The sequence below is a fragment of the Sparus aurata genome, chromosome 8 (assembly GCF_900880675.1).
Source record: "Sparus aurata chromosome 8, fSpaAur1.1, whole genome shotgun sequence".
Taxonomy (NCBI): Eukaryota; Metazoa; Chordata; class Actinopteri; order Spariformes; family Sparidae; genus Sparus; species Sparus aurata.
In genome coordinates, this window is record NC_044194.1 from 24273768 (window position 1) to 24300443 (window position 26676).

The 26676-nt window shown below is 43.9% G+C and overlaps 1 protein-coding gene across 3 annotated transcripts in view; it reads right to left on the reverse strand.

Annotated features, from left to right (window-relative positions):
- Positions 1–2257: 2257 nt before the first annotated feature.
- tspan9a (tetraspanin 9a) overlaps positions 2258–26676 on the reverse strand; it is a 202386-nt gene continuing 177967 nt past the window's right edge. For all 3 annotated transcript variants that reach the window (XM_030425818.1, XM_030425817.1, XM_030425816.1), the window contains 5 exons: positions 23635–23709; positions 13915–14016; positions 13400–13531; positions 11454–11537; positions 2258–8243 (listed from right to left, as the gene is read on the reverse strand). In XM_030425818.1, coding sequence (XP_030281678.1) covers positions 8172–8243; positions 11454–11537; positions 13400–13531; positions 13915–14016; positions 23635–23709 — 465 coding nt within the window. In that variant the 3' untranslated portion in view covers positions 2258–8171. The remainder of the gene's footprint in view (positions 8244–11453; positions 11538–13399; positions 13532–13914; positions 14017–23634; positions 23710–26676) is intronic.

The window sequence follows — 26676 nt, forward strand, 5'->3', positions numbered from 1 at the left end:
TATTACAAGTTTCCTGTTGAGTGACAGAAGGACACGAGGTCCCCCAGGTACCTCGCTGCCTTGCCAGAGGTACATAATGAGATTGATCTCTCTCCTCGACACTAGATACAACTTTTTATTTTTTTACTCCCGCAGTTGTTTAAATGGAATTTGCTCTTCGTGTTCATGCACAGTCTCTGTTTAGCTTTTGTGCTCTATAAAGGAGTAATTGAACTGTACATTGTGTAGTTCTTGCCAAGAGTTAGATCATAGGTATTGATAATATGTTGTGTCTTTACAGTAAATAGGCCATGGAGATGCTGCCAGCAGGAGTTTGGCTCAGCTTGGCATGAAGCGGATCACAGCAGAAACCTGCACCCATAAAACGGTGACGTGTTCGTGTTACTTTTTGTTATATTCAACAAACAAAATGCAACATGTTAATTATTGAACTTCAGAGGTGCTGTTGGGCAGACTTTGTTACCATCGGACTAAATCTGCGCTCAGCCCAGTTGCCAGGATTCAACGTTAACCTTTCTGCCAAACGTGGATACGTCCGAGGTTGACGTCTGCAGCAAACGTGGCATATCGGGTTCACGTTAGATGCTTATTAGCTGACTTTCACATCCGGAGGTGGAGGGGACTGTGTCAGAGTCACTACAGCCAGCCATCTGCCGATCGACCAACTCCAGTTTGACTCACACCAGTGGATATTTTAAAGGACAGCTGGGGATATTTCCATCTGTTTTTGTAGTGTCAACAGTGGGTGTTTTTTTTAAGACGACTGCAGAGACTTCCAGCTGTTTTTGTGGCCAAACCGGATATTTTTCACGGGAAGTCGTACCATCTCCATCCGTGACTGTGGCGACCAAAACAGAGAATTCAAGCCAAAACATGATTTCACAACCCTAACCAAGCAGTTTCTGTGACTAAAGCATAGGAGTGCAGTGCTGTGATGAGAATGAAAAAGACAATTCGACCTAAACAGACCTAAAGTTGCAACTTAAAGAATCACCCATTTTCATCTTATCTGTGGATTTGTAGAAACGTACTTAGCCAGTCTGGCGTTTTGGATTGCGAGGCTAGCTAACCAGCTACTAATGTAGCCTCATATTTACAGTTCAGACAGGAGCAGAAAGTGAATAAGGATTTTTCACGAAATGTTAAATTATTATGTTAAAACGGTAGGCTAATGCCATGAGGCAAACACTGAGCATGTTGATGAGTGAGCTACAGAGGTGATGGTCAGCTGTTGTTGTAGTCTTTGGACGGCGCCAGGTTAACAGTCACTTATAGTTTTTATTCCAAGCTGAGCGGCTGTGAACTGCAGGCTTCATATTTATCACTCAGACACAGTGCCATCAATCTTCTCATTGAACTCTCGGCAAGAAAGCAAATAAGTTCACCTCCCAAACTTCCTTCCCAAACTTTTTCTTTTTTAAATGCGCTGTTTGTCATTTCTGCTGCTTGGGGTTTCTCAATCAAAACAAAAGACAAATGTAGCGTGGGATCATAGGAGCTGTTGTCTTCATTATTAAACAACCATCAAATCTTTCTGATGTGACTGAGACAGAAATGCTCAAGAACTAGGTAATGTTTTAAAGTTTTATACACAAAACGTTTAGTCTCGTTGGGCGACCTCCTTCTTCACTCTATTCTGGAAGTGACAGTGACGGGGGACCAAACTGAATGCAGTGTTACCTATAATCAAGGATTTCTATGGTTTTGAACATTGTTGGAAACACTTGGGATAATGTAAGTACATAAAAAATATCTGTAAAAGGTCTAGTCGTTTGGTGACATGTCTTTTTATAAAACCCAGAGTTTTCGCCATTAATCCCAAAAGAATCTGAAGAGATTTTGCTTGAATTGCATTTACATAAACCATATAAAAATAGAATCTTCCGTGCTTGAGATGTAACATTCAAATAGATCTTTAAAAAGAACAAATGCTTTAATGCTACAGTAAGCCTGAAGCAGTATCAGTCATACTGTATTTGCATGTGAAGTCATGTCAGAAACAGCGTGACAGAGGACCAATAAGCAGCGCCGCCGTGCAGCTGAAATGACGGTTCACCCGGCGAAAACACGACAGATCTGGAGCAGACAGCAGCAGAGACGACCTGCGTATCGGCTCCACTGCTGGCTAACAAGCTGAACGAAGCTATTTGAGGACAAAGCAAACAGTCAATAAAAAAAAAGAGAGCCTTCCTGATCCAGGTTAATGAAATGACTTCGGCTGAGGATGAAAAAAAAAAGCGAAACGCTGTAATAACAATTAAGTTCACGGTTGATTCTCTTCACTTTATTTCAGTACATGTTACTCATACAAAATAATCTGTACAAAGGCTAAAATAGGTCATATTTTTGCATAGAAGGAACAGTGATGTGAAAACAAAAAGCTAGGATGGAATGGCACAATAAACTCCAGTCACTATCACACACGGGCCTGATGACAATTAGGTTAAAAGAAAAAAGGGGGGGATAAAGCTCTGTACAAAAATACTCTGCTGCTCGCTCCGTGCTGTAGATACACGAGACAAATTGGCGCTGGTTCCCACTCTTATCATCTCCCTTTTGTTCTTCAAGAAAAAAAGAAAAAACGTCTGCTCGTCTGGCTGACTACCATTTGCTCATCTCAGCGTCTTTAGGACAACAGTCCCTTAGGTTTTGTTATTTTTCCTTAAAAAAAGAGGCCATTTTAAGGCAGCCATGCCACTCTTTCATTCAACGCACCATTAGATCTGCCGCCACACTGCTCCACTCTGCTCTTCGTGCCTCGTCTTCCACAAATTTCTGCATCAAACACTGTTTAAATGCCGCCTGTATAATTGACAGTGACACAAGAAAGGGAATACATCAGGAGCATCGAGTCATTAAACATGAAAGGCAATGAGCGTACGGGTATCGTGGGATTTTTTTTGTGACACTCTTTCCTTTATTTAAAAAATAGTTGATTTGAGAGAATAAAGAGAAGGTAGTGCACCACCTAGTATAGATATTCAGAGTGCTTTCACATGTAGCAGAGAACTCCACAGGACGAGGCTGGCAGGTATCAGATAGTTGCCATCCAGCAGAACACAACATCAAACACACCATTTGTAGAGCATACATTTCCACTGCTCGGATATTTAGCCTTAGCACGGGGGAAGGATTAGGAGGAGATTACAGAAACAAAATGTCAAAGGTGGCAGGGAAAAAAACCAAAAAAAAAAACCGTCCGTATCAAAATTCTTCACAGCAGACAAAAACCCAATTACTGCATGTGCTTCCTTCTTTTACCTTCTACCAGGAGTGCTTCCGTGGATAAGTGGGGGTTACTTAAAACTCCTTCCAAAAACAAAACAAAACAAAACAGTGAGACATATGGAAAATACTACAAGATGCAAGTAAAATAAAATATGGAAACCGTACTGACAAAAAAACACACACACAAATTTACATCAAATATACACCGCTCCTGACAAACAGAGGCAGGAAAAAAAAAAACTCAAACATGAGAAAAATGGCTAACATATGGGTGTAAGGTTGAAAAGAGCGCGGGTCTGTAGGCGATTCAGGATTAGAAAAATGGCAATTAAACTGTTCAAAATGTAAAAATGGGGTTACAGGTGTCAGAGGTAAAGAATTACAGTAGGTTACATCAGTCATTAAAATGGGTATATTTACATCCGGGGCTGATGATGCTGTGGTGACATGGGCTCCGTGTTGTGCAGTGTCATCTCATAGATCATGCTCTACAGAAAAGATAATGGGCCTTACGCTGGCAGTTTTCATAAAAGACGTACCGCAGATTACACCGGGACGTCTAATTGAATTAAATGGGTCTTATGCAGAGAAGCACGGCGACAAGCGTGCAAGTACGCCCTTTGTGGGGAAATGTGACAATTGTTTTCTCTCCCCATCAATTCTGACGGGCTTTAACCGCCCGTAGCAATGTTAAGACAGAACGGCATGTTTGCACCTCGCAGGGGAAACACTACAAAGACAAATCCCCCTAAAGAAACAAACGCTAAATGTCATGTTCTCACAATGAAGCGACAATGAGCCTCTGTCGTGAATGAGCCAAACAAAACAAAACAAAAAACAGCCTACGTCAAGAAAAAACTGAATATTGTATAAAAACAAACATTAAAACTGACGACAAAGCAATGTACAAAAAATAACATCGTTAAACAGCTTTCGTTAAAGTGGCATTCATCATTGCATTCTAAAAAAAAAAAAAAACCACGAGGAGGACGAACGCTTTGTCTGACGGAACCGTGAAGACTGAGTGGCGGTGGCCGAGGGGAGAGGGAGTTCACACGCAGCGAAAGGAAAAAAAAAAAAAAGCCAGAATGTCAGCTCAGTCAGATCAGTCGGGGGGCAAAGACTCGCAGAGTTTTTCCGGGCTGGGTCTGAAATGTCACGTCAGATTCGGAGACAGACACTCGATTTGTTTTATTCCCGCTATTCTTACGTTCTCTGGGTTTGAACGCTTTCCCCACCCCGATGCAAGACGGAGCAACACAACTTAAAGATCTGTCATGAGTTCTTCCTGAACTTCTCGCCCGCGGTAAGCCATTCCTCCTATAACACAATCCTGGATGCGGAGCGTACCTCACAGCTGCTTCGAGGCGTCCAAAGAGCACAGCTGTATTTCTTCGGTGTCAGCGCTGCCAGCTACTGTATATGGAGCGCCGGGTGTCTGAGGAGCGAGGCAGTAAATAAGGGATGTGTGGAGAGTTTGTGGAGGCAGCCAAGCAGAGGAGATGTGACCACTCGTGCCAGCGCTGTACATCAGCAGCTGTCATGTTCTCCCCCCCCCCCCCCCGTGGACACAACAAGAGGGAGTCGGAGCATATGGGGGGGCGGGCGGTGAATCACAGCCAGCAGGGTCGCTGCACATCGCGGCCCAAAACTGTTGTTTCCTGACGCATAAACGCGTGTGTCTCTCAGATTAAGTCATCGTAAAACACGATTTTAAAACCTTAAGAATGACTTTAGGTGGTACTGTGAGGCACGCAAGCTGCCAGACAGGAAGAATGTCTAATGAGCGAATGTTGGCGGGTCATTTGTTCGCCCATGTAGCAGCAAGCCACAGTGTCTTGAGTTCCAAGGCTTCATCCAAAAGAGACGAACCCTCCCGTCAACGGTTGCCTTGGATGTGATTAAGAAACGCAGCCCCTTCTGGTCCCAATGATTTCTCTACTCGATTTTTTTCCAACAGCAGCAAATAAATAATCACCTGTCTTCTCCCGGTGAAGGAAAATTTCAGTTCATGGTCTTATTTTTTTTTTTATTCGTCCATCGTCTCTATTATTAATAGTACTTTAAGTTCTTTGTTGAGATCTAGGAATGTGGTGACATGTCTAATAAAAGTTTGATGGCCAAGAAACACACAGCCCTGGTTCTAGGCCTCTTGAACATCTCAGACTTTTTCACCAATTGAAATATGTTTGGTGTTCTACACTGGTTTGTTTTTTCCTCCAGAAACAAAACAACAATCTGAGAAAAGGGGGGGGGCAGATTTCTGCGCCAGAGCCCATCTTTTGCTATGTAGTGCACTACTTTTACTGCCCATCATTTTCAGTTTCTGTTGTTTTTTGTTAATTCTTGGTGTGAACAGATGGGTCTGATCAGCGAGAGTAATTGCAAACGCCTGTGTGTGTGTGTGTGTGTGTGTGTGTGTGTGTGTGTGTGTGCAGCTCTTTGGTATCACATTGTTTCGACCATTTTTTTAAAGAAGGCATTAACTCCTCGCAGACGCGTTTTTGACGGCTGCAAAAAGGACACTGTCACGCCAGATAAATAAGTCTGCTTGATTGGAGGTAAAATGACCAAACTCAAAACACGGCTAACATGGACACGATGTCATTACGAGTGCTTGAATGACGAAACATTGCAATCCAGTCAGAGTGTCACCCTAAGGAGCACGAGCGGGAGATGATCTAAGGGTCTCAGACAAACCTTCTTTCTAAGAGAACTTGTACACAGTTTTTTTGGATTATTACCGACGTTCTGTGTTTCTGCTTTGCGAATGAAGTGGCAGCTCATATGGGTATGGTCGATGTTTGACTACAGTTTCTGGGTTGAGTGATGTATCCTGAATCAGCCTTGAAACAACCGTATTGGTCGATCACTGAAATACAAAGTTTTGCTGCGTTTTCATTGGGCTTAAAATGTCCACGGTTAAGCTGCTGGCCTGTTTACACCCTGTCCGATCTGTTCCTCGCCCCCTTCTGGAAGTGCCAGAGTGTGTTGAAGTGCCGCGGCCGCGTTCTCCGACATCAGCATTTACCACGGTGTTATCGATGCTGATGACATCCAATTACGACCAAATGATTGCCTCCAACTCCTCTAGCAGCAAGCAAGTCATTTGCACCGTTCCACCGCCTCTCTCATATACTCAGAGACATTTTGAAGCCTGGAGCAAACACACTGGAAGGCATTTGCTTTAAGTCGCTACGGCAGATGTAGAGTATTTTCAGTCTTAAGGAGACGGGGTTGGTGCTCAGGCCTCCTGCGGCGAATCAGGGAAGAACAGACACGTCCTACAGGGCATGTTGCCATACCTATCTGTCTCGGCTTTGATCTGCCCACGCTCCTGCCCCCCCCGCCCCCCCTGCAGCTGAAAAGGGAAAAGCTTATAGAAAATGGGCGAAGTTGCAAACCTAAGATGTCACCTGGTGATGAGCAGGAATGTCAGCGGAGGTACTGTGTGTATGTACGGAGTGTGAAGCTCATTGCTTCCTGACACGCCGGAAGAAAATTGGGGTGAGGAAAAGAGAAATGCAGGCAGAGGGAGCTGACAGTCAGAGAGAGAGGAGGAATGAGGGGAGCCAGAGCAAACGGATGAGATCTCAGGAATACAGAGGGGAGAGTCTGCCGGCTGCCCTCGCTAACACGATTGATGGCGGCACGAAGGCAACATGTCTGCTCTGTTTTTGCCCCTCGCGCCCTTGTTCCTCTGTGTTTCTATGTGCCGCTCTTTCTTTTTTTTTCTTTTTTTTATTCCTCTGCAGCTTGGACAATGTGATCAAACACACCCACGAAGCCACACTCCTCACACACGGAAACAACACACACACAATTCAGTCTGTATTCTCGAAGGGGTAACGTCGTCGGCCAGCTTTCTTCACTTGGCAGTCTGGTGGAGCCCTAATAAACAGCCATTTTACACCATTTGTATTGTCTCACAGGGAGTAGCAATACTGCTGCTATGTGGCAGTACAGAGAGTGTGTGTGTGTGTGTGTGGGTGTGTGTGTGCTCACAGGCAGATTTATGCATTACAATTTATTATTCAGAGGACGCTGCAGAATTTGGTATAAAATAAATCCACTGATGATTCCCCCCCCCCCCCCCCGCACCTCTCCATCACGCTCGTTTTACCAAAACAATCTCTGTAGTCCAATAAAAAAAATATGACCGTGGATTACGTTAAAAGCCACCGCGACACGTCGGCGCCCCTCGCGTCAAATCCAATCCCTCACACGCGAAACGCACTGCATGTCTGCGAGCTCATTGCAGCGATCTGTTCGACACTTACATTCCACAGGAGCGTCGATGACATACTTACAAAAAGAAACCAAAAGAGAGACCAAATAAAGACGAGACACGGTGAAGACATTTTCGACGACGAAGGAACATCTGGAAAGTAGAAAACTAGCATGCCATGATGGAACTTTTTCATTTACAAGTGAAAAGGGGCGGGAATTTGATCAACATGGGGGGAAACTCCACTCAAAAAAAAAACTCTGGTGGAGGGTATTATCAGTCTTTATATGTTCTCTTTGCCTCAGAGTGGGGTGTGTGGGCATTAGTAAAGTATTCATTGTCTCAAAGTCCATCCTTCCTTCCAGCAAATTGTTAGTCCAAGCAAAAACTAAAATAGAAATGTACTCAAGAGGAGTGACGACCAATGGGATTCTCTTCCTTAGCCAAAAAGTAGGTGTCCCTTCTCTTCCAGTTGTGTAACTCTTTGGCAAAAATGGATGGTGACAGGAGAGAGCGGAACAGAGCGGGGACACAGCTGGAATCTGTACAGAAGGTCTGGGAAATCGGGGGGTGGGGGTGGGGAGGGAAAAGGATGCTCTAAAGAGGTTGTAAAGTGAGGGGGGTAGAGGGGGAGCAGGGGGCGTTTAAATCAGAGTCTCATCCCATCAGGCAGTGGGGGCTCCTCTCCGTCGGGGGGCGACTCTCCCCCTCGAGGCTAAGCGTCGTACTTCTTCCCCGTTCTGTGGATGTGGTGGAAAAGCGTCATGGAGAACGCCATGCCCAGGAGCTGTGGAGGAAACCAGAAGGAGATGGTAAATTTGTGTCTGGATGTATAGAGTACACACACACACACACACACACACACACACACACACATATATATATTTATTTATTTAAATGTATGTTTTAAGTGTGTCCCTGTGTGGTCTTTTTGATGTCGATGCCTCGGGCTACGTGTTTTCCGATGCACAATAAATCCTGTGATGAAGCGCGAGCACACATTTCCGTATGCTCTCTCTCTCTTTTTTTTTTCCATAACGGCCTTCAAACGCGAGCTCTGGAATCTTTCGTGATGGAAAGAAAAAAAAGAAAATGTACAGCATGCACAAGCATTAAGTCAATGAAGTAAATTGAGATGCCACTGAATCAAAGTAGCCAGCTATCTCTTTGAAGTTTCCATTACCCCTGATACTTCTACATCAAACACTGTCACAAGGCTGATCCTAAAACCATTATCTGGCGGAGTTTGGATGGCGGCGAAAAACTGCAAAGTACCGTATGGTGCATAGTCTTTGCTCAAAAAAAGGGCTACGTGGACTTCCTGCAAACAGCCTCCGCTGGGGATTCCTACGGGATGTGATTAGCCGAGGAAAGCTGCTGATTCTCTTCCTTTAGTTTCAGTCAAAGCCTAATTCGTGGGCTATGCTTGAGAGGAAAATGCTACCTTAAGCCGCTGTCAATCAAAACACGGAGTGCCATTCGAGGTAAACATCCAGCTAAGAGGGAGTTAGGATCAACAAATAAAAAAAAAAAACTGTCTTAAGGCTTTAATAGTGAGCCAATTATTTACGTGCGGCTAAAAGTTTTTTCGCAGTCGGCTTCATTCTGTGTCAGTCCGCGTGACAGACACAGACAAGACTCCGCAGAGCTCAGTCATCATCCATACATATGTACATCTGGCTGACATCTGAGGAAACCATTGTGGGCTAAGATATACATATGAGCTTCTGCCAAAGTCTGTAACATATGCTGCCAGGCTAAATCATTCATAAGCCAGTTCTACGCGCCTCTGGCCATTATATAACATCGCAGAGCTGTGGGGCATCAAGTTTTCATGATGTTCATCACTGTCATGTCCTCCACCTCGCCTGCTAATCTGACAGCTCAAGGCCTTTTTCCTCCAGACTCTCCCAGCCCTCACCTGAGTCAGGAGAAGAGAGAGAGAGTGTGTGTGTGTGTGTGTCCAGAGAGAGGGAGAGCGATCATTAAAATCAATGTCAGTTGAGATGCTGTTGCAGGGTCTCACTAGAAGCGAAGACTTTATCTGTCTCCAGACAGGGCTGATATTTGTCACTGTTCTGCATGTGCTTACTGTGTGTGAGGGGGCTTGAGTGAATGAACAAACAGGGCGGAGATAGCATCGCACAGAGAGATGAAAGTCGGCGAGTTAGAGTAAATGCATGTGAGCATGTACGGCGTGTGTGATCTCGTCATGAATACAGAGTGGTCTGAAGCCGGCAGATATTTAATTCCGACTTTCCCTCAGCGAAGCGGTGAACTTGCACTAAAGCTCAGGCGCCATCTCCCCCTCAGGACACTGGAAATGTGCTGAATGTCAGCGGGGAGATTTCATAGAGAGGCCACCTCACTGCGAGAGAACCATGGACTCATGGATTAGCAAACTGAAGACTTGTCTTGCATGAGCACAGTCAGAGTCGGGCCCGGCAGGGCACGGAAAATAAAGCAAGAGGAAATGTAGAAAGCATGAAGAGTGAAAAGAATGAGGCAGGGTGCAGGTGGCATGAACAGGAATGTCAGCTGAGTTCCCATCCATCTGTTTTCATGCATATTTTCAATTTGAGCTGAGTAGAAAATTAAAAGCTGCTGCACCAATAAAAATAAAAAGGGCAAAGTGGTATTTAGTGAATAAATCGTGACGCACATGTGAAGCATGTGAATTAGGCGCCACTCAGGCAGACGACAAGAATGTGGACATGTGGCGATGGATTTAATTATATCAAATGAAACAAAACTCAATTTTCATCGCCAAAGTTTTCGGCCCCGTTTTTCACACGTCTATGGTTTGACAAAATTTGGTGGTGCCTTATTCTTCTTCTGCTGTGTTTTAATAGGCCCCGGCTGGAGAATTAGCCTCACCAGCTGCTGTCTCAACGTGGCCAACTGCTAATATTTGTGTAACAGCAGGAAACACACTTTAATTGGTATTTTGGTTTGCACATTTTCTGGAAAGTTTGTGAAAGATTGCTCTATATCTGGAGAGAAAATCACTTGTTGAGGAGTGACTGACACATCAGTGGATTCAGCGGGTGGGGGTTGCCCTTCCAGCAGGCAAACTGGATGAGTGGACTTGCTTCTCTTCGCTATAAATATGTCACAACTTTCTATGCACTTGTTCTCCAACGCATACAGCTGGTGACCATTTTATTTTTTGCCCCTAACTCTTAAACACCCTGAGTCCGCCACAGGACTGACATATAGGTGTGTCAGCTAGAGGTGGTAGAGGAGCGCACAGACAACAGAGCTGTCTCTTTATTTGTATTTGCCAGTGTACAAGATGAAGTGGAGTTGGAGTTGTCTGGAGATAATGAACACCGAATGCAAAAACAGTCCGACAGTCAGAATTGTGCGAATGCAAGGCGAGAAATACATCTCGCTTTGTTCAGTTTGGAGACACTTTTGGGACTCAACCTCTGAGTAAGTGGAACAACTAGCGCTGAGACGGTGAGACGCTCACTGTGCAAAGGGAAAGAGATGTAAAGCAGAGTTTAGGACAAAGTGAGAAGCAGTATGTAAGGGGGGAATATCTATCACATCTTCCAACAGTGCCTCTAATCTGTTATTCTACACCTGCTCCTCTTATATTCAGTGCCTCTGCTCTCCTATCTACTGATGGTGCCTTGTACATGACTGCAGCTCACTTGGCACAGCGCCAGGTGACTGTGATTCTCCCAGACAAGATCAGGGTGCAGAAGACAGTGACTTCAATTTTTCAAGATGTGTGGGTGCCCGGAACGCCGACTGAGCACAGGCCTCATAACTTTCTCGGTACAAGACTGTGACACATGGGCCACTGGATGCACGCATTTTTATTTATTTATTTTTTTTTTTTAAACTTGCCAGACAGGCAGACACAAACAAATGCACGGAGACACAAAGCGAACAGAAGAAAAACCGGCGAGGAAAATAAATGGGAGAGGAGGAGGGGGGGGGGGGAAAAATGGAGGAGGAAAGAACAATCTATCATCGAGCCTCTTACCTGCACCACCAAGATGACCATGCCTATGGTTCCCAGCATGTGCTTGTTGTCGTCCAGCCATTCCTCCACTTTCTCGAAGCAGCCCTGAAAAAAAAAAAAAAAAGAAACGGAACAAAAGGGGGAGTGAGGATGCCAGCGAAGAAATCCACCTTGTGCGAGTGTGGCAGAGGAATCGCGTCGCCATTCCCGGTTCACGCTTTCTCCAGGATAATGCACCTCCTACATATGAGATATACACTCGGATGAATGAACTACCAGGTGAGCAAATGAATTACCCATGAGCGATGCCATTTATATGCAGACTTATGGGCCGTATGGGGAGGTGTGTGCACACTAACTCTTAACTGTATTTCCAGCTAGGTTCATTGGAAGGTCACTCACTGGCAGAGGAAGGAGGTAATGGTAGTTTCAGCTGTAAAGTGGTGCCCCTTCTTGAGTGTGGGTGCTGAGGCAGCATGTAGACTTAACTATATAGTGTGTGGCCGTCTCCTCTGGGCTGGATTACACACAAGCTTTTAGTGCTGCGCTTTCCCAATGGACCAGCTCAGTGTCTGCCTATTCTCATTTTGGCAATTATATTACAGCTTTTAATCCCCTACTTTGGGCCTGCTAACAAACCACATGCCAGACCACTAGCAGATTAGACTTGTAATGAAGGAGGGTGGGTGGGATTGGTGAACACTGTGCTGCAAGGTTTTTTTGGGGGGAAAAAAAAAACGGCTGTTGTCTCATGAATAATGGAAATAAAATCCGGCGTGATCAGAATTCGGCAGTAAGACGAAAAAACTTTAAAGAGAGTTGTAAAAACCGTCTACTGAACAGATGGACCAGAGATATATAAGATTTATGGTTCTTATGTCTCCTGTGAATCTTTGAATTAATACAATTCGTCTTAAAACTACATCATTATTTTTTTTACAACATATGTACAAACACAATTTTATATAAAATGACAAGATATGAATCTAGCTGATTCTCTGGTGTCTTGTCCATGGAGGGATTATGAGACAACAGGCCCCTGGGCACCCCACTCCTCCTTCAAAGGAGCAAGAAAGCCAGACACAAGGAAAACAAAATAACAACAAAACGGGAAAACTCTTTGTGGCTGGTTTGCTTTGTTCTGGGTCTCTGTGGTTGTTTTCTTTGCGTCTGTACTGGTTTTGTGTCTCTTTGTGGTCGTTTTATTTCTGTTTATAGTGGTTTTATTTCTCTCTGTGGTCTTCTTGTTTCTGTTTGTAGTGGTTTTGAGTCTCTTTGAAGCCATTTTATCGGTCTCTGTAGTGGTTTTGTCTCTCTAAGTTGCTGTTTAGTGTCTCTTTGTTGTAATTTTGTGCCTCTTTGAGTTGATTTTACATGTCTTTGTACTTCTTTGACTCTCTTTGTTACTGTTTAATTGACATTCCCACAAGACATGATAACAGCCACATCAAACAGAAGCTCTGTCTCAGCCCAAGGACCCCTTGGGCTCCTCTGCCTAGGAGGGCTGTTCAGTCAGGGTCGGAAGGGTTACTTTAAAAGTGTATTCCGATACAATTCCTAATATCAGTTAAAAAATGTAGTCAGTAACCAAATCGAAGTATCACAATATTAAAGTAATGTAACTTGATTACTTTTCTTCAGTACCAAAATAGGATGACTTTTATTTCATCTTAATAATCTTTGTATTCGGTTTCACTCAAGACGAGACTGATGTTGTGTGAGACTCGTTAACTGTTGTCATTTGTGTACATACTTACAGACTAGTGTATCATTCCATATATTAGCAATTACCTATAGCAATCCAATTAGTAATCCCCTTTTTTACCGAATGTATCTGTAATCCAATAACATCTTTTTTTTCTGCAACTTTATCCTGTGATCCTTACACGGTCGTCATACAGTGCATGAATTACAACAACAACAAAAACAAAACAAGTTTGCATCTACATCATCTAGCTTGAACTCACTCTGTTCCAGAACATGTTGGTGGAGTTTCGCCCACAGTTCTGGTAATGCTCCTGGCAGCAGCGGTCAGGAACGACCTTCTCCTTCAGGGCCTCGTGCCAGTCGGTGTATGCTATCACACCGCAGCACTTCCACTGTGAAAGCCACACACACACACACACACGCGCACGCACACACACACACACACACACACACACACACACACACACACATACGGACAAAAGGTTGGTTAATGCTTCCTGTCAGCCCGAGCAGACCTCAAACTAACTTTAATGTACAAGTATTTTAATGAGTCCCTTTGCTGTAGAGGACCGCAATAATGGAATGGAGTGTACTTCAACAGCCACTTTTGACTTTTAGCGTTGCAGTAATGCCGCAGCTACAAGCCAGGAGATTCATTAGCTGGAATAACTCGGTTAAACTTTGCATTTATGCCTCACTCCTAGCGTTGCGATGCAAACAGTCAAGCCGATGTGTCTATATTTCATGTAATGTGTAGTGTGTGAGGTCGGCCTACCTCAGCCTGGATGATGTTCCAGGCATTTCGCAGGCCTATGTTGTTTTCTGAGTTGTAGAGAGCCAGCCCATCCTTGAGATCCTGCTTGGCGTTCTCACTCACCTGTGGATGAAAGAGACAACACATGCCTTGTATTGAAGGGGTTGGTTGAGTTATAGCATTAATTACACTCTTTACACATCGGATTAGGCAGTTAGAGAGTGTTTGTAATGATGTATTTACATTATTGGGCTCTTTGAAAATTTGCTTCTGATATAACTGATCATTTAAGTGTCCACATAATGCGATGACTTGCCTCTTGGTAACTGTAGAGAACTGTGAGTGATTGATCTTGTTTTTTTTTTTTCCTTTTCAACTAACTAATGTTGAAGGTTATTTGGGCCACTGAGGCTTACCAACAACTGGAATGTCACAGTGACTTGGACTTTCGCAGTGATGACTGCAGATCTGACACATGTCATGTGTTGCTTCACTCCACACACACACAGCTTCAGCGTGCCTCGAGCTGAGCGTGCAAATCCTTTTCCTCTTGACTGAACCCCAACAATGTGCTCAGGGTTGCGCCATGTCTGATGGAGATTAATATCTCATTGGATGTGTTAATGAGATACAAAATCAGAGCTTTAGTCCTCCTGCAGTTCGCGCTGCCCGTGGGGATTTGCTAACTGCCAGGACAGATTGAGAGGCGCTTCAGATGAGGGGTAATTATTACTGGAAAAATGACATGCTCTGCCAGAGCCATGCTGCACGTCTTCACAGCAATACAAGTCATATCGCAACCAGAAGAGCGCCCTTGCTTTAATTCAGAGCTTAAGACCTCAGACTGTGCCCGGGAAAAAATATCTGCACACAGTGAGAAAAGAGAATCGTGTCTGAAACCACAGGCTCCTTTTCACGATTCACCAGTTTCTTTACTCAGAAAAGGGAGGACTGGTGTTTAGGGACACATTGTTTGGATCCTGCATTTTGGGGGGAAAATATAGATGAGCAACTCAAGCAGCCTGGTAGATAATGTGAGCCTGCTTTTATAAAAGAAATACCGCAACCACTTTAATGTTACTTGACTAATTACCTGCATATCTCAGCAGAAACCTGTATACCGTACACTTCATGGTAAATGAGAGACAGACCAAACCTTCCTTTGATCATACAGAAAAACTAGACTAAGCTTTCAATTAAGTGGTTCAGTGGTTTATTGGCGGGAAGAAAACCCCCTTAAAACCCTTGTTTTCTGAGCTGTGAGGCACAAGAAAACTAATTGCTGAATTAAACATAAAAGTGAACTGCATTTTTTTTTCTGATTAAGTTTCCGCGGCAATAAAATGCTTTAGTAATCATTAATCATGCAAAACCCATTTAAAAACATCCTCTAAAACCTCCAAAATAACGTTAGTATCGTCCAAATCAATTTTTTTTTGTCTCTCTCTCGCTCTGTAACTTTGCTGATGCAGAGGAGCCGCTACGCGTATTGCACCCCGGGCTGCAGACCCCGCCATATCTGTCCTCGTGCGGGAAAATGAGATGAAGAGCAGCATCATCAATCTCTGCCTCGCACTTTGTTTCCATCCTCTGTCTTCTCCCCTCCATCTAGGCTATATGTGACGCTGCTCGCTCATTACTGACTCCTCGCGCTAACGCAGCCTCTAGAGAGCAGGGGCCCCCCCTCTACAATAATAAAAAAAAAAATCTTCTGAGTCTCCAATAAGTCTCTGTGCATCTTCCGTTTCATGTGTGGAAGTCTTTGTTACAGCCTCGAATGAAACCTAATGATCCAGATATACCGCTAACGAGAGGCAGACAAATGTCTGCAGAACAAACAGGGATTTGATCATGCAACAGTCTGCCCCATTTTCTCCTCGCATGAGGAGGATATACAAACACGTCTTCGTCGCATTAGCCTGTTTTTCGGGGTTAAGGACAACTAACAGCTTGTGTTGGTCGGGACTTGAAATTGTCAGCAAACACAGGTCCGACACCAGAGTCTAACTCCTGGTGCGGTGAGTCTTCTTGAAAAGTTGCCGCGGGGCATCGAAGCGATACCTCATGGGTGGCGTATTGACGAACAGCTCATACTTCTCATTAGACAGATAAGCCTTTGGTTTCCTCTGGAAAATGCAGGACAACGCAGATATCTGAAGTGTGCAGCTCAGCACACACGAGAGTCACAGCACGGGAGGGAACAGAGGGAGGCATGCAGATGTAGGCTGCGTGTTGACAGGGCAGAGGAAGCAATAGGCTTTCTATCCAAATTGGTGTTTGTTTTCTGTCAGTGTGCACGAGAACTGAAAACACGGAGTGGGTGGTGGAATGTCGGATAAACATCTGTCTGTCACTTGAGATGCTGTAATAACAGGAAACATCCAGACAGTGCTGAAATAACCAAATGGCAGGGTATCAAAGCTATTCTGCCTTTAATCGTCTGTTTGTTTAACGCTTTAAACAATTGTCTTTTAAGCCCAACAAGCATACTTCTTTGGTTTAATCTGATCCCAGCACAGAGACAATAATAATTCCAGTGCAGGGGCTCCCGTCTGTCAAAATCGGGCGCCAGATCTGGTGACATGTGCAGGTACGCCGTGGCGTGTCACCGTGCAGACACAGAGCCACAGTGCTTACTCATTACCGGAGTACCTGGCCATGACCGACCTGTCCGCTCCAATTTTAAATACTGCGAGAGATCTGTTTTTTTTTTTTTTCCTGTGGTGTTCCAATGTAGAATACGCGGCGCAAATCCAATTTTCCTGTTCAGACAGCAAAGGTCACGTCACGCACTACGCAGATGACAAATTCCTACATAGAAGAACACGCTCAGAGATACCTGAGTTGTGCCGCGGTGTTTATTCCCTCGTATCTCTTTCTCATTAGTTTTGCCTCTGAGGAAGAGAGACTTAACAACTAGTGTCTCGGAGGGCGGTTTGAGTTCCTCGCAAAACACAAGGAAAAGTATTGCTTGTTGCTTTATTTACAGTAGGTGGTGCGACGGGCGTATGGAAGAGCAATTAGTGTATTGGTGTTGGAGTTTTATTCACTTTCACCCCGCTGCTATTTATCACTTTGAGCAATTACACTCTTCAAACGATGTTACAGTGTTTAATTTCAAATGAATCACAGTCTCTGCAGTACAATTTCAGTTAGAAAAAAAGAACCCGCCGACTATGCAGGTGGTTTACTAAACATATTACAACTGTGAGAAAGGAGCCAACGAGATGAAACAACAATCCATCTGTGAAATAAGACAAATGGTACGTATAGTAAATGTAGCAAGACAGAAGCCAAAGTTTTAAGAAGTCTGCCACCTTCTGTGCACACTGGCAGGAGGACAGAGCTCGGAGCTACACAGGAGCCTCCCCTGTGTAACTGATGCGTGACTAAGGCATTGGTCGGAGATTGGTCGGTCACCGAAAAAATTGCCAATTGTCATTTCTCAGTCACTCTGCATCCCCCATCACCCATCACCCAAAAACCTGCAACCCGCGACTACCAATATTTATAAGCGACTTGACAGAAAAACAAGCCCAAAGTCGCTTATAATAAGCAGACTTGGCAACTGTGGAAGAGAAGTGGGAACTGCTGATAAACGCCGGGAAGGGGTGACACTGCATTGGGATCCAAAACTGGACTGTCACAACCGGGCTTGGCGAGTTCTACGGACAGCATGACAGAGGAAGAAAAACGGAAGAGGATGTTGACGAAGCAGAACAAAAGAGAGAGCTAGTGAAATGCCAAAGTAAAGCTGGACTACTTTCTGTTGGAGTGGTAGGTCATATTATCTGGCTTGCTACGTCTTGTTTTGCTGCACTAAGATGATGTTCGGCTATTTTAGCAGCGAGTTCGAAGTGCTTGATTTTGAACATAAGCTCAGCCTGTTTCAACAAAGGTTTCGGCAGCAGTAAGTTACAGGAGGTGTTAGCACTCTCTGGTTCAGGTTATGATCAGGGTTGGGAGGGTTACTTTAAAAATGTAGTCCGATACAGTTACTAATTACCTGTTAAAAAATGTAGTCAGTAACGTAATCCAAGTACCACAATATTAAAGTAATGTAACTTGATTACTTTAAGTTACTTTTGGATTACCTCAATACACATGCAAATAAAGACTTCCTCTGAGGAACACATAAAGCAAATTAAAAATTTAATTAATTGTAAGGTATGTTAGATTTATTCAGTTTTATTCCTTGCCTACTTACTATTCAGCTGTATTCAAGAATTACATCACATATTACAATAATAATAATAATAATAATAATAATAATAATAACAATAATAATGGTAGTAATTATTATTAGTGTTATTGTAACTACTAGGCCTATTTCTAGTAATAGCAGTAGTAAAACACCCCCACATATAGGATGTGTGTCACTTATTTGTTCCCCAAAATTACCCATACAATTTCCTAATATAATCATGCTATTTAAATACCTTGTTGTGATCTAAGTGTTAGTGACCCATTTCAGTCACTGCAGGTTTTTCAGGCAATTTTATAACGTACGAGCCTCACAAGGTGGCAGTAGCTACATTTTAAGTGCCTATGGGGCCCTCGAAAGTCAACGAGTTTTCCACGATGAAGTCCGTGCAAATGTTTCACAATAAAAGCCTACTGAGCTATTTATGCTAGAGGACTTTTATTTGAGACGGACACAGGAAGTGTTGAGTTTGTATTAACAATGTAATGTCTTCATTTGAACAGGGCAAACGGGAGCGAACCAAACCGAGCCTTCAAAACTACCAAAAAACCTAAACACGTACCAACCCGGTCACCAGCAGCACCACCCACAGACCCAGTAGTAGTACCTAGTAGCAGCAGCAGCAGCAGTAGTTGAAACAATGACAGTCCGAGTCTGGTTAGCAGGCTAACTAATGTTAACTTTAGCTAACAGAATTTCTGTGTAGCTAGCTAACGTTCGCAGTTTCGCTTACCATCAAATGTTTCTTTAAATTAGGTGTGGAGTCCTTGGACGATGACAGTGTGTGCACAGCTGGGAGGCATAGCTTGCACTGTACAGTGATGTTGTTCCCTCTTACTTCTTTAGAAACAAAGTAATGGCGAAATTTCCACGCAGTGAAAGCATTTTTTTTTCTCTAGCGCTCGAGTCCATAATGAGCCGCCTGGCTTCACTTGAGAGCAGAGCGTCGTTGTGACTGACTTGTCTGAAGTGTAGTAATGTGTGCACGCGTGCATACGGCATTGCCGCATTGGCAAGTGTTAGATTAATTCATTCACATTTATTAATCATTCATCATCATATATTTTAATTGTAATCCAACTAATAATCCCATTTTTTTTCCAGATGTACCTGTAATCTGATTACGTCTTTTTTTTCTGTAACTGTAACGGAATACAGTTAATGCTTTTTTGTATCCTAATTACGTAACGCCGTTACATGTAGTCCGTTACTCCCCAAGCCTGGTTATGATAGCTCGGCATGCTACTGTCTAAGTTTGACAGCTGCACAAAAAGTTTCCACGAGATAAATGTTCGAGGCATAACATTTTCACGATTGCAGAAATTACGAAGGTTTACATAATTTTGCTGTGTAATGTTTAATTTTTATGGCCACATGACGCAGCAGACGCAAGCGGCGAACAAAACACCAAAATGTTATTGAAAATGGCATTTCATGGGATTTGGTGCCACCGGCAATCTCCACCGTCGTAAATACCAATCCCAGGTCACTAACAATTTGTCAGACATAATGTAGGTGCTAACTACAAACAAAACTCATTATGTCGAAACAGTGTCGTGGGTTGAAAACTTGCACGTTGAAGTAAACGTGTGTAACGCTGTGATCCAACCCTCTCACTGAAGTTACATAGTGCAGAAACAAGTGATAGAGACACCATTCGCCCTGTTACAACGCACTGAACCATCAACACGATTTTGAAGCTGTTATTTTGAAGTAAAAAAGTTACATAATGTTGATTTAAGTTGCTAAATGCTCCCTTATGATCACTAGTAGGTTGCTAGCTTCGTCTGACTGCTGTTTGGTGCTGAGCAGGTAGTGTATAATGGGCTCGAGCATTATTTGCTCCAAACAGCTGCCTGCAGGGCCTGACAATGTTGTAAACAGTAAAGCTGAGAGCTGGAAAACCAAAACAATTTGCATGAAGCATTATAATGCTCCGTAGAGTCGGGGGGGAATACAGGGTAGAGTGATAAATCTGTGTGGGTTTGTCACTATGAGCAACCACTTTCACATGTGATTCACTGTCAATATAAAAATATTGATTATTGCCAGTGTAAACACTCCTTCCTTTACGTCTGTATTTATCCTTCTTGAAAATCATGGCAGATTCACAAAAGAGTATCGGCACTCTGGAGAAACAATGGATTCTCATGATGGTTCGTGTCAAAACCACATGCAAAGCACATGTTTTGGTTTGACAACATGATGTCTTGTTTGTGACATAGTTCCAGATTATGTTCGAGGACATTTTGATGATGACAAGTGAAAAGTGGAAGGTCCCACCTCATTACAGCTTTTATAACTTGTGCCTATCCATTCCTGCAGGCATCAGAATTATGCCGATGGTAAGACTAGAAATGTTCACCAGCCCTGAGGGTGTTTATCATAAAAGAGAGGACTTCAGAGAGACCAAATTTCCACTTTGCAGGACTATTCTTCAAATTTCTTTTCCCTGCTCTACTCATCTCATCTCGCCATTCTCATCTCATCTTCAGTCTTTTAACACGACTCACACTTTGAAGTCTTTAACAGCTGTATATTTCAGGACGAATCAACGAATATTTTACAGCTCTTCAATTCTTTTTTTACTGTCAGATCACAGAGACTTTGTTGGCGTATCTCCAGTCGGCTGTACAAGAGTACTGATAAAGTGTTTCCTTCTAACCAAACACTGTAGTGACAGTCACACCCCGTCTCCCATCATTTGCTGCGCATAAACTTATGTCAACCCCGAGAAACCTTTAACATTCATGCTAAGGTATTTCTTCCAAAAGTGTTCTGCGCTTGTGCACTTGTTTTCTCAATTGTTCTGGGGTCACATGTATACAGTGTGGGCACGCTAACGATACTTTACTGTCGCTCTCGCCACACGGCTCTGAACAAGTGCGTTAGCTAACTGCCTAGAAAATGTAATAAATGATGTGGAGAGAAACAGCGTCACAGCCAGAGGTCCCCGACAGCACATCATTAAACAGGATACTTTATTCCCTCGTTTGTTCTCTAAGCCCGTGTCAGGCAGCCTGAGGCCAGGGCACTTGACAGAGTGAGGGGAAGACCCCCACCACCTTGCTGTAATTGGTCCGGAAAAAGCAAAGCGCGGCGAGGGATTGAACAGAATTCTGCCTGTAAATGGATGCAGCCATTAGACGTGTCTGCCGGGTTGTTAGTGAGATAAATTAGGGATGTGGCGTGGCCTTACCTGCCCTCTGAACCAGTCATTTATGTGACTAAACTTTCTTCCTCTGTGCATCGTCGCCTTTTTTCAGGAATCGCTATTTGCTAAACCTCACTTTTCTGAGACATCTGTCCTTTGTTGATCTTCCCTTTAGACTATTTTGAAGTACTTCTCCCGCTCTCTTCGAACAGCTTTCCTGCCTAGCGCCTTGATCAAAATGCAAAAAGGCCCCCCCCCCCCCAATGCATTTTATTTTTTCCCCCCCTTCTCTCTACATCCCCGGGCACACGCTTTGGTGCTTCCCTCCCCTGCTCGCCAGGTTCTGTTTCCTCACACTGAGCTAATAAACCTTCACCGGCGTTCGGCTCTGCGTGTTGGGTTGACGGAGGCACAATGAGGTCACGGCGTTAAAGACGGATGGCTGTAATCTGGTTTGTGGCCCAACCATCTGCTGCAGTCAGCTGGTTGCTAACTGCAGGGCCAGCCTTTATTATACCACGGCCTCTACACGGCATTTAATCAGAGAGCTTAACACCAGTGGGCTGTGGAGGGAAAGCGGGGGTACCTACACATTAGCCATACCTGAAGGCGAGTGGAGTATTTCTCCATTAGGGAGAGAGAGCCGCGCCTCTTAAGGAAGATTAAACCGGCGGAAATGCAGACGCAAGAGAGGAGACGGGGTGACTAAATGAAAGCAGTGGGAGGAATGTGTTTGCCCCGCAAAACCTGATCGTTTCTTCCCCATATCTTGCCGACAGCTTGTCAGATGGGGGAATCACAGTTTGCCAAGGCGTCACTCATGACTTAAAGATGACCCATTTGAAAGACTAAAATATCTGTTTTGCAGGCCTCTGCCGATGCGCGTTTAAAAGCTGCCAACTACTGTACGTCTTCCAGACTTGTTAATAAATGCCTTGTGATTAGTAGATCAAATAGGAGAAGTTAATTAGCGATTCCTGTGATCACAGCCTGTAGCAGAGGACGAGGGGAGCCTCACACGGCATACGAGATCTCACTGGAGAGAGGCGCGCAAGCGAGCAAGCAAGCAAGGCAAAGAGAGGGAGAAAACAGAGAAACATCTGAAGGTCCTCTGTGTGATAGACCGATTGTCCTTCATCTAATCCTGACATTATTTAACGTGTAATACCATCGGAGTAATTTCCAGGACGTCTCATTCGGAGGCAGTCTGAAAGTGTCACCGCCAATAACATATAGTTTGCTGCTATGACCTTGCTTCCCAATGACTTTTGAAGACCAATAAAAGGGAAATGTATTTGGTAGCGATCAGCCTTATTGCGGTTTCACATCCCATTAGGTCTAAGCCAGGATAAACACGCTGTAATTTGGCAAGATGGGAGGAACATAAAACACGGTCGCCATTCGCTGGATCTTGCGTGAATGAGACAGTCCTCCCGCCCTATCTCTCACTAATGCAGGCTCATTTGATTTCAGCCCTACTTTGCTTTCTCAGCCCGACTTCACAGGTGATGGGAAGGCGCCGCCGCGAAGTCAAGAGGCTCTCTATTAATATTCCACCGGCGGGATCAGGGTTTGGAGGTTGTTTTTTTTTTTCCCCTCTCCCCAAAGTTAAGCCGGTAATATTTTGGAGATAAGGCAGCAGACATATTTACTCCTGATGGGGTGTGCCTCCGAGACCTGATCCAAATCTGAAAAAGGATTGGCTGCTAAATGAATTCCTTTATCTGCCTGAGAGACTAAGTTTGAGCAATAACCTCGGAACAAAGAGGGAGAATTAGCCGACGTCTCGGGGGGCCAGGCGACACGGAGACTTTGAATATATAAATAGACAGATCTATCAACGTCGTGCCCTTGAAAACAGAGAGAAGTCGTCACTGTTTGACCTGCACGAGACATTTGTCATCTTTACGATGACAAGTTGTGGGGCCATTCAATTAAACCTGGGAAAATCCAGTCTGTGTATGGATGTCAAATATCTCCAGAGCTTTATATATATAGATATCGTCATCTGCTGCCACCACATAGACACACACCTGACTTTGGCTCTTAAGGGGTCATGGGAATGTGCTTGGGACCAATTAAGGGGAGCCAACTGGTGGGGATTGGGCTGCATTTCGCAGCCTAACCTTTGGCTTCAGGGTTAACGGCAGAATGCAGACATTCAACCTCTCACCCGAGAAACAACCATATATAAAAAACTTCCTGGAAGCAACTGGAACACGGCAAGGTTTATCACACTAACACCTTTTCACTGCTCTGTGCAGCTGTGTGTGGATGTGCGTGTGTGAGGCTCACACTGCAATGTATGTGCCGCAGAGTTAACTGGAACAATAACAGACGTACGCTTTTAACATTCATGCGGGGAACAAAAAAATTAACTTACCTTATCTGTGTACACGAAGAACAGGATGAGTAATATCAGCTCTGCCAGGAGAATTATCAGCAGGACAATGAAGAACTGTCAGAGAGAGAGGTGGGAGAGGCTCGTTTTAACAATTGCTCCGGCAGTTCTGTAAATCTAACTTGTCATGCCGGCGGAAAACACGTTGAATATAAATCTGGGAGACGAGGCCTTTGTTGCACACATTTGTGTCTCTGAGGAGCAACAGCCATTATACGACTGTAGATTACGTACACAACAGTTTTTATACATTTCATAATAAGCTCTGCGTCGGTGATTTGTGGTGTTTTTGATTCAGGCCCGGGCATCTAATGAAAATGTGTGGGTGTGTAATCTCCTTCTATATCTGCGCACGGAAAACAGGATCAGTCAATCTGGATTAAAGGAATGGTTCGACCTTTGCGAAATTTGCTCCTTTGCAGAGAGTTAGATTACAAGAAGAATCACATCTCTGTGCAGTTAATATGAAATACAACCAGCAGCCTGTTAGATAAGTATTGCGACTTTAAACAGAGGGAAACAGCTTGCTGGGTGCTGTCTGAATTAGAGCAGGGTGGCTTAAAACAACAATGCAATCAAGGCTATATCGCGAAACCCACATATATTTTAATATTTTGAAATCTCTTTAAAAGCGCTTCATTAACCCAAGAACTGGGCAACATAATATACCATACCAACATTTCTGACTAAATACCTTGATATTAATATCGCAGGGGATGACATTTTAGATAAATGATCATCAGTAATGTGGATATAATGACTAAGTGGGTAAAGGCAAGTTTTAGAACAAGTAGAACAGACTGGAAAGTTCAGAGAACGCAATGCAATACACTTATCATCACAATATATGTCATGATATCCAATGTCAAAAAAGCAATATACTGTATGTCGTATATACGGCCCAGCATTTGTCTGAATGCTACTAAATCTACCCACAACACTAAAATATTACTAAGGCTACGTTCACACTGCAGTTACAAGTGACCTGAATCCGATTTTTTCGCTCATATGTGATCTATCTGATTTGCTTTGGACAGTGTGAACAGCACAAGTCGCATTGAATCTGACATTTTCTAATCAGATTCAGGCCACATTTAAATGTGGTACTGAATCGGATACGTATCGGATTTTTTGGAATGCGACCGCAATCTGAACAGCCAGGTCGCATTTAATGCGACTTTGACATTATTCTGACCCACGCTGCACTGTTTTGAAAATGAATGACAAATAAAGTTGATTGAAAAAAAAGTGTGCCACAGGCGGGAGCGAGCGGGAGCCACGAACATAATCAAAACAAACATGGAGGACAGCAGTGAAGCAGGCGGCCAGTGGAGGGACAGTGAGGTTTTAGACCTCATAAGTAAGACGCCGCATCCAAATACTCCTCTGTACGGATGTTGCCGCTATTGCTCCGCATAGAGCCATCATTAAAATATTAATTTTCTTTCTCCTCTTCCTCCTTCGTGATATCACCCGCTCACAAATTTGCCGGCTGCCGCCACACACTGTTTTTAGCATTAAGCCATACAGTCCCACGTTACCGGTTGCCGTTGCCATGTTCGCTTCCGTAAACACCGCTGTGGCGTGATGTCATCAATGATCAACTGCGCATGCGGGTCACTTCAGGAGCGTGAGCTGTTCACACAGCAATCCGTAGACAGGCCGCATTTAAAGAGGTAATGTGAACAGCCAAACAAAAAATCGGATTTGAGCAATAAATCGGAATTGTGCATTAAGACCTGCAGTGTGAACGTAGCCTTAATGACGCATTTTATCTTGTTTAATCTGTTAAAGAACAGTATAAAGAGGACATACTGTAGTTTTATAGGAGGTTATGTCTTGGACTGGAATGTGTGGGACTTAGTGGTATCTAGCAGAGTGGCTGCAGATTGCTTCCAACCGAAGACCCCTCTCGCCTTGACCTCCCCTAATATGGCTGTGGAAACAAATGATGAAGGCCCGCTCTAGAGCCAGTGTTTGGTTCGTCCGTTCTGGGCTACTCTAGGGAGATGTCGATGCAATATGGCGGACTCTGTAAATCAAAGGCTCTGTTTAAGGTAACAGAAAACAGAATAATTGAAAAACTGAGCTCCATTTCTGTTAATTATGTGCTTATATTTCTGAGCATAAAGCCCCTAAATCCCACATACTGGAACTTTTTGTTGTTTTTGAAGGCAAATATGGACTCAAGTGGTACGAGCAACACCAAGATCTGTGTCTGTGAATGTCTGTTCTGTTTTGTAGAGCTATAAGCTATCATGATAGCTTGTTTGCTTATGAAGGCCATATAAAGACATAAGTTTTATATTAAGAATGTGTCATAACAAGTAAAAAAATTCCATCAGACATATCGTATATATTCATATATTGTTGCTTTTCACATAGCCAGGCTAGCTGTTTCCACCTGTTTTACAGTGTTTGTGCTGAGCTAAGCTAACCAGCTGCTAGCGTTTACCAAATGTTGAACCACGTAGTTTCAGGTTGCAGTCCGTGATCTCAGTTTGTGAGCAGAATAAACAGCGACTCAGTTTTATCAATAATAAAATAAAGGAAGGCACACTCAAAAACACTCGGAGAGGCTGAGGGAAAGACAGAAAAAGAAAGGCGAGGGAGGAGGTAGGAGTGACAGGGGGAGGCATAAAGGAGGATCTAAGTGCTGGAGGGGCTTGTGAACGCATAAAAGGAGGGGAGGAAGGTTTAATACCTCCCTAGATTAATCTTCAACATAGCCTTGCATCTCATACGCTATTCTCCTCTCCCTACTTCACATCCCCCTTCAGCTCAATATTTACTGAGCACTCCAGCGCGGCGAGGGAGCCGGCAGACGAACCCAGATTTCAGCGAACCCCATTAATTCCAAACTCATTTGGGAGGAAGTGGGTAGGCTGTTATTTGTGTCAAGGCCCAGATGAAACAGTTGATACAGTTTGTTGCTGGTTGGAGATCCGGGTTGCCAGTTTAGTGTATCACTGTCGTGCCCTCACAGTTGGTTTGTCACACTTGCCTGGTGCAAAAAGTTAAAAG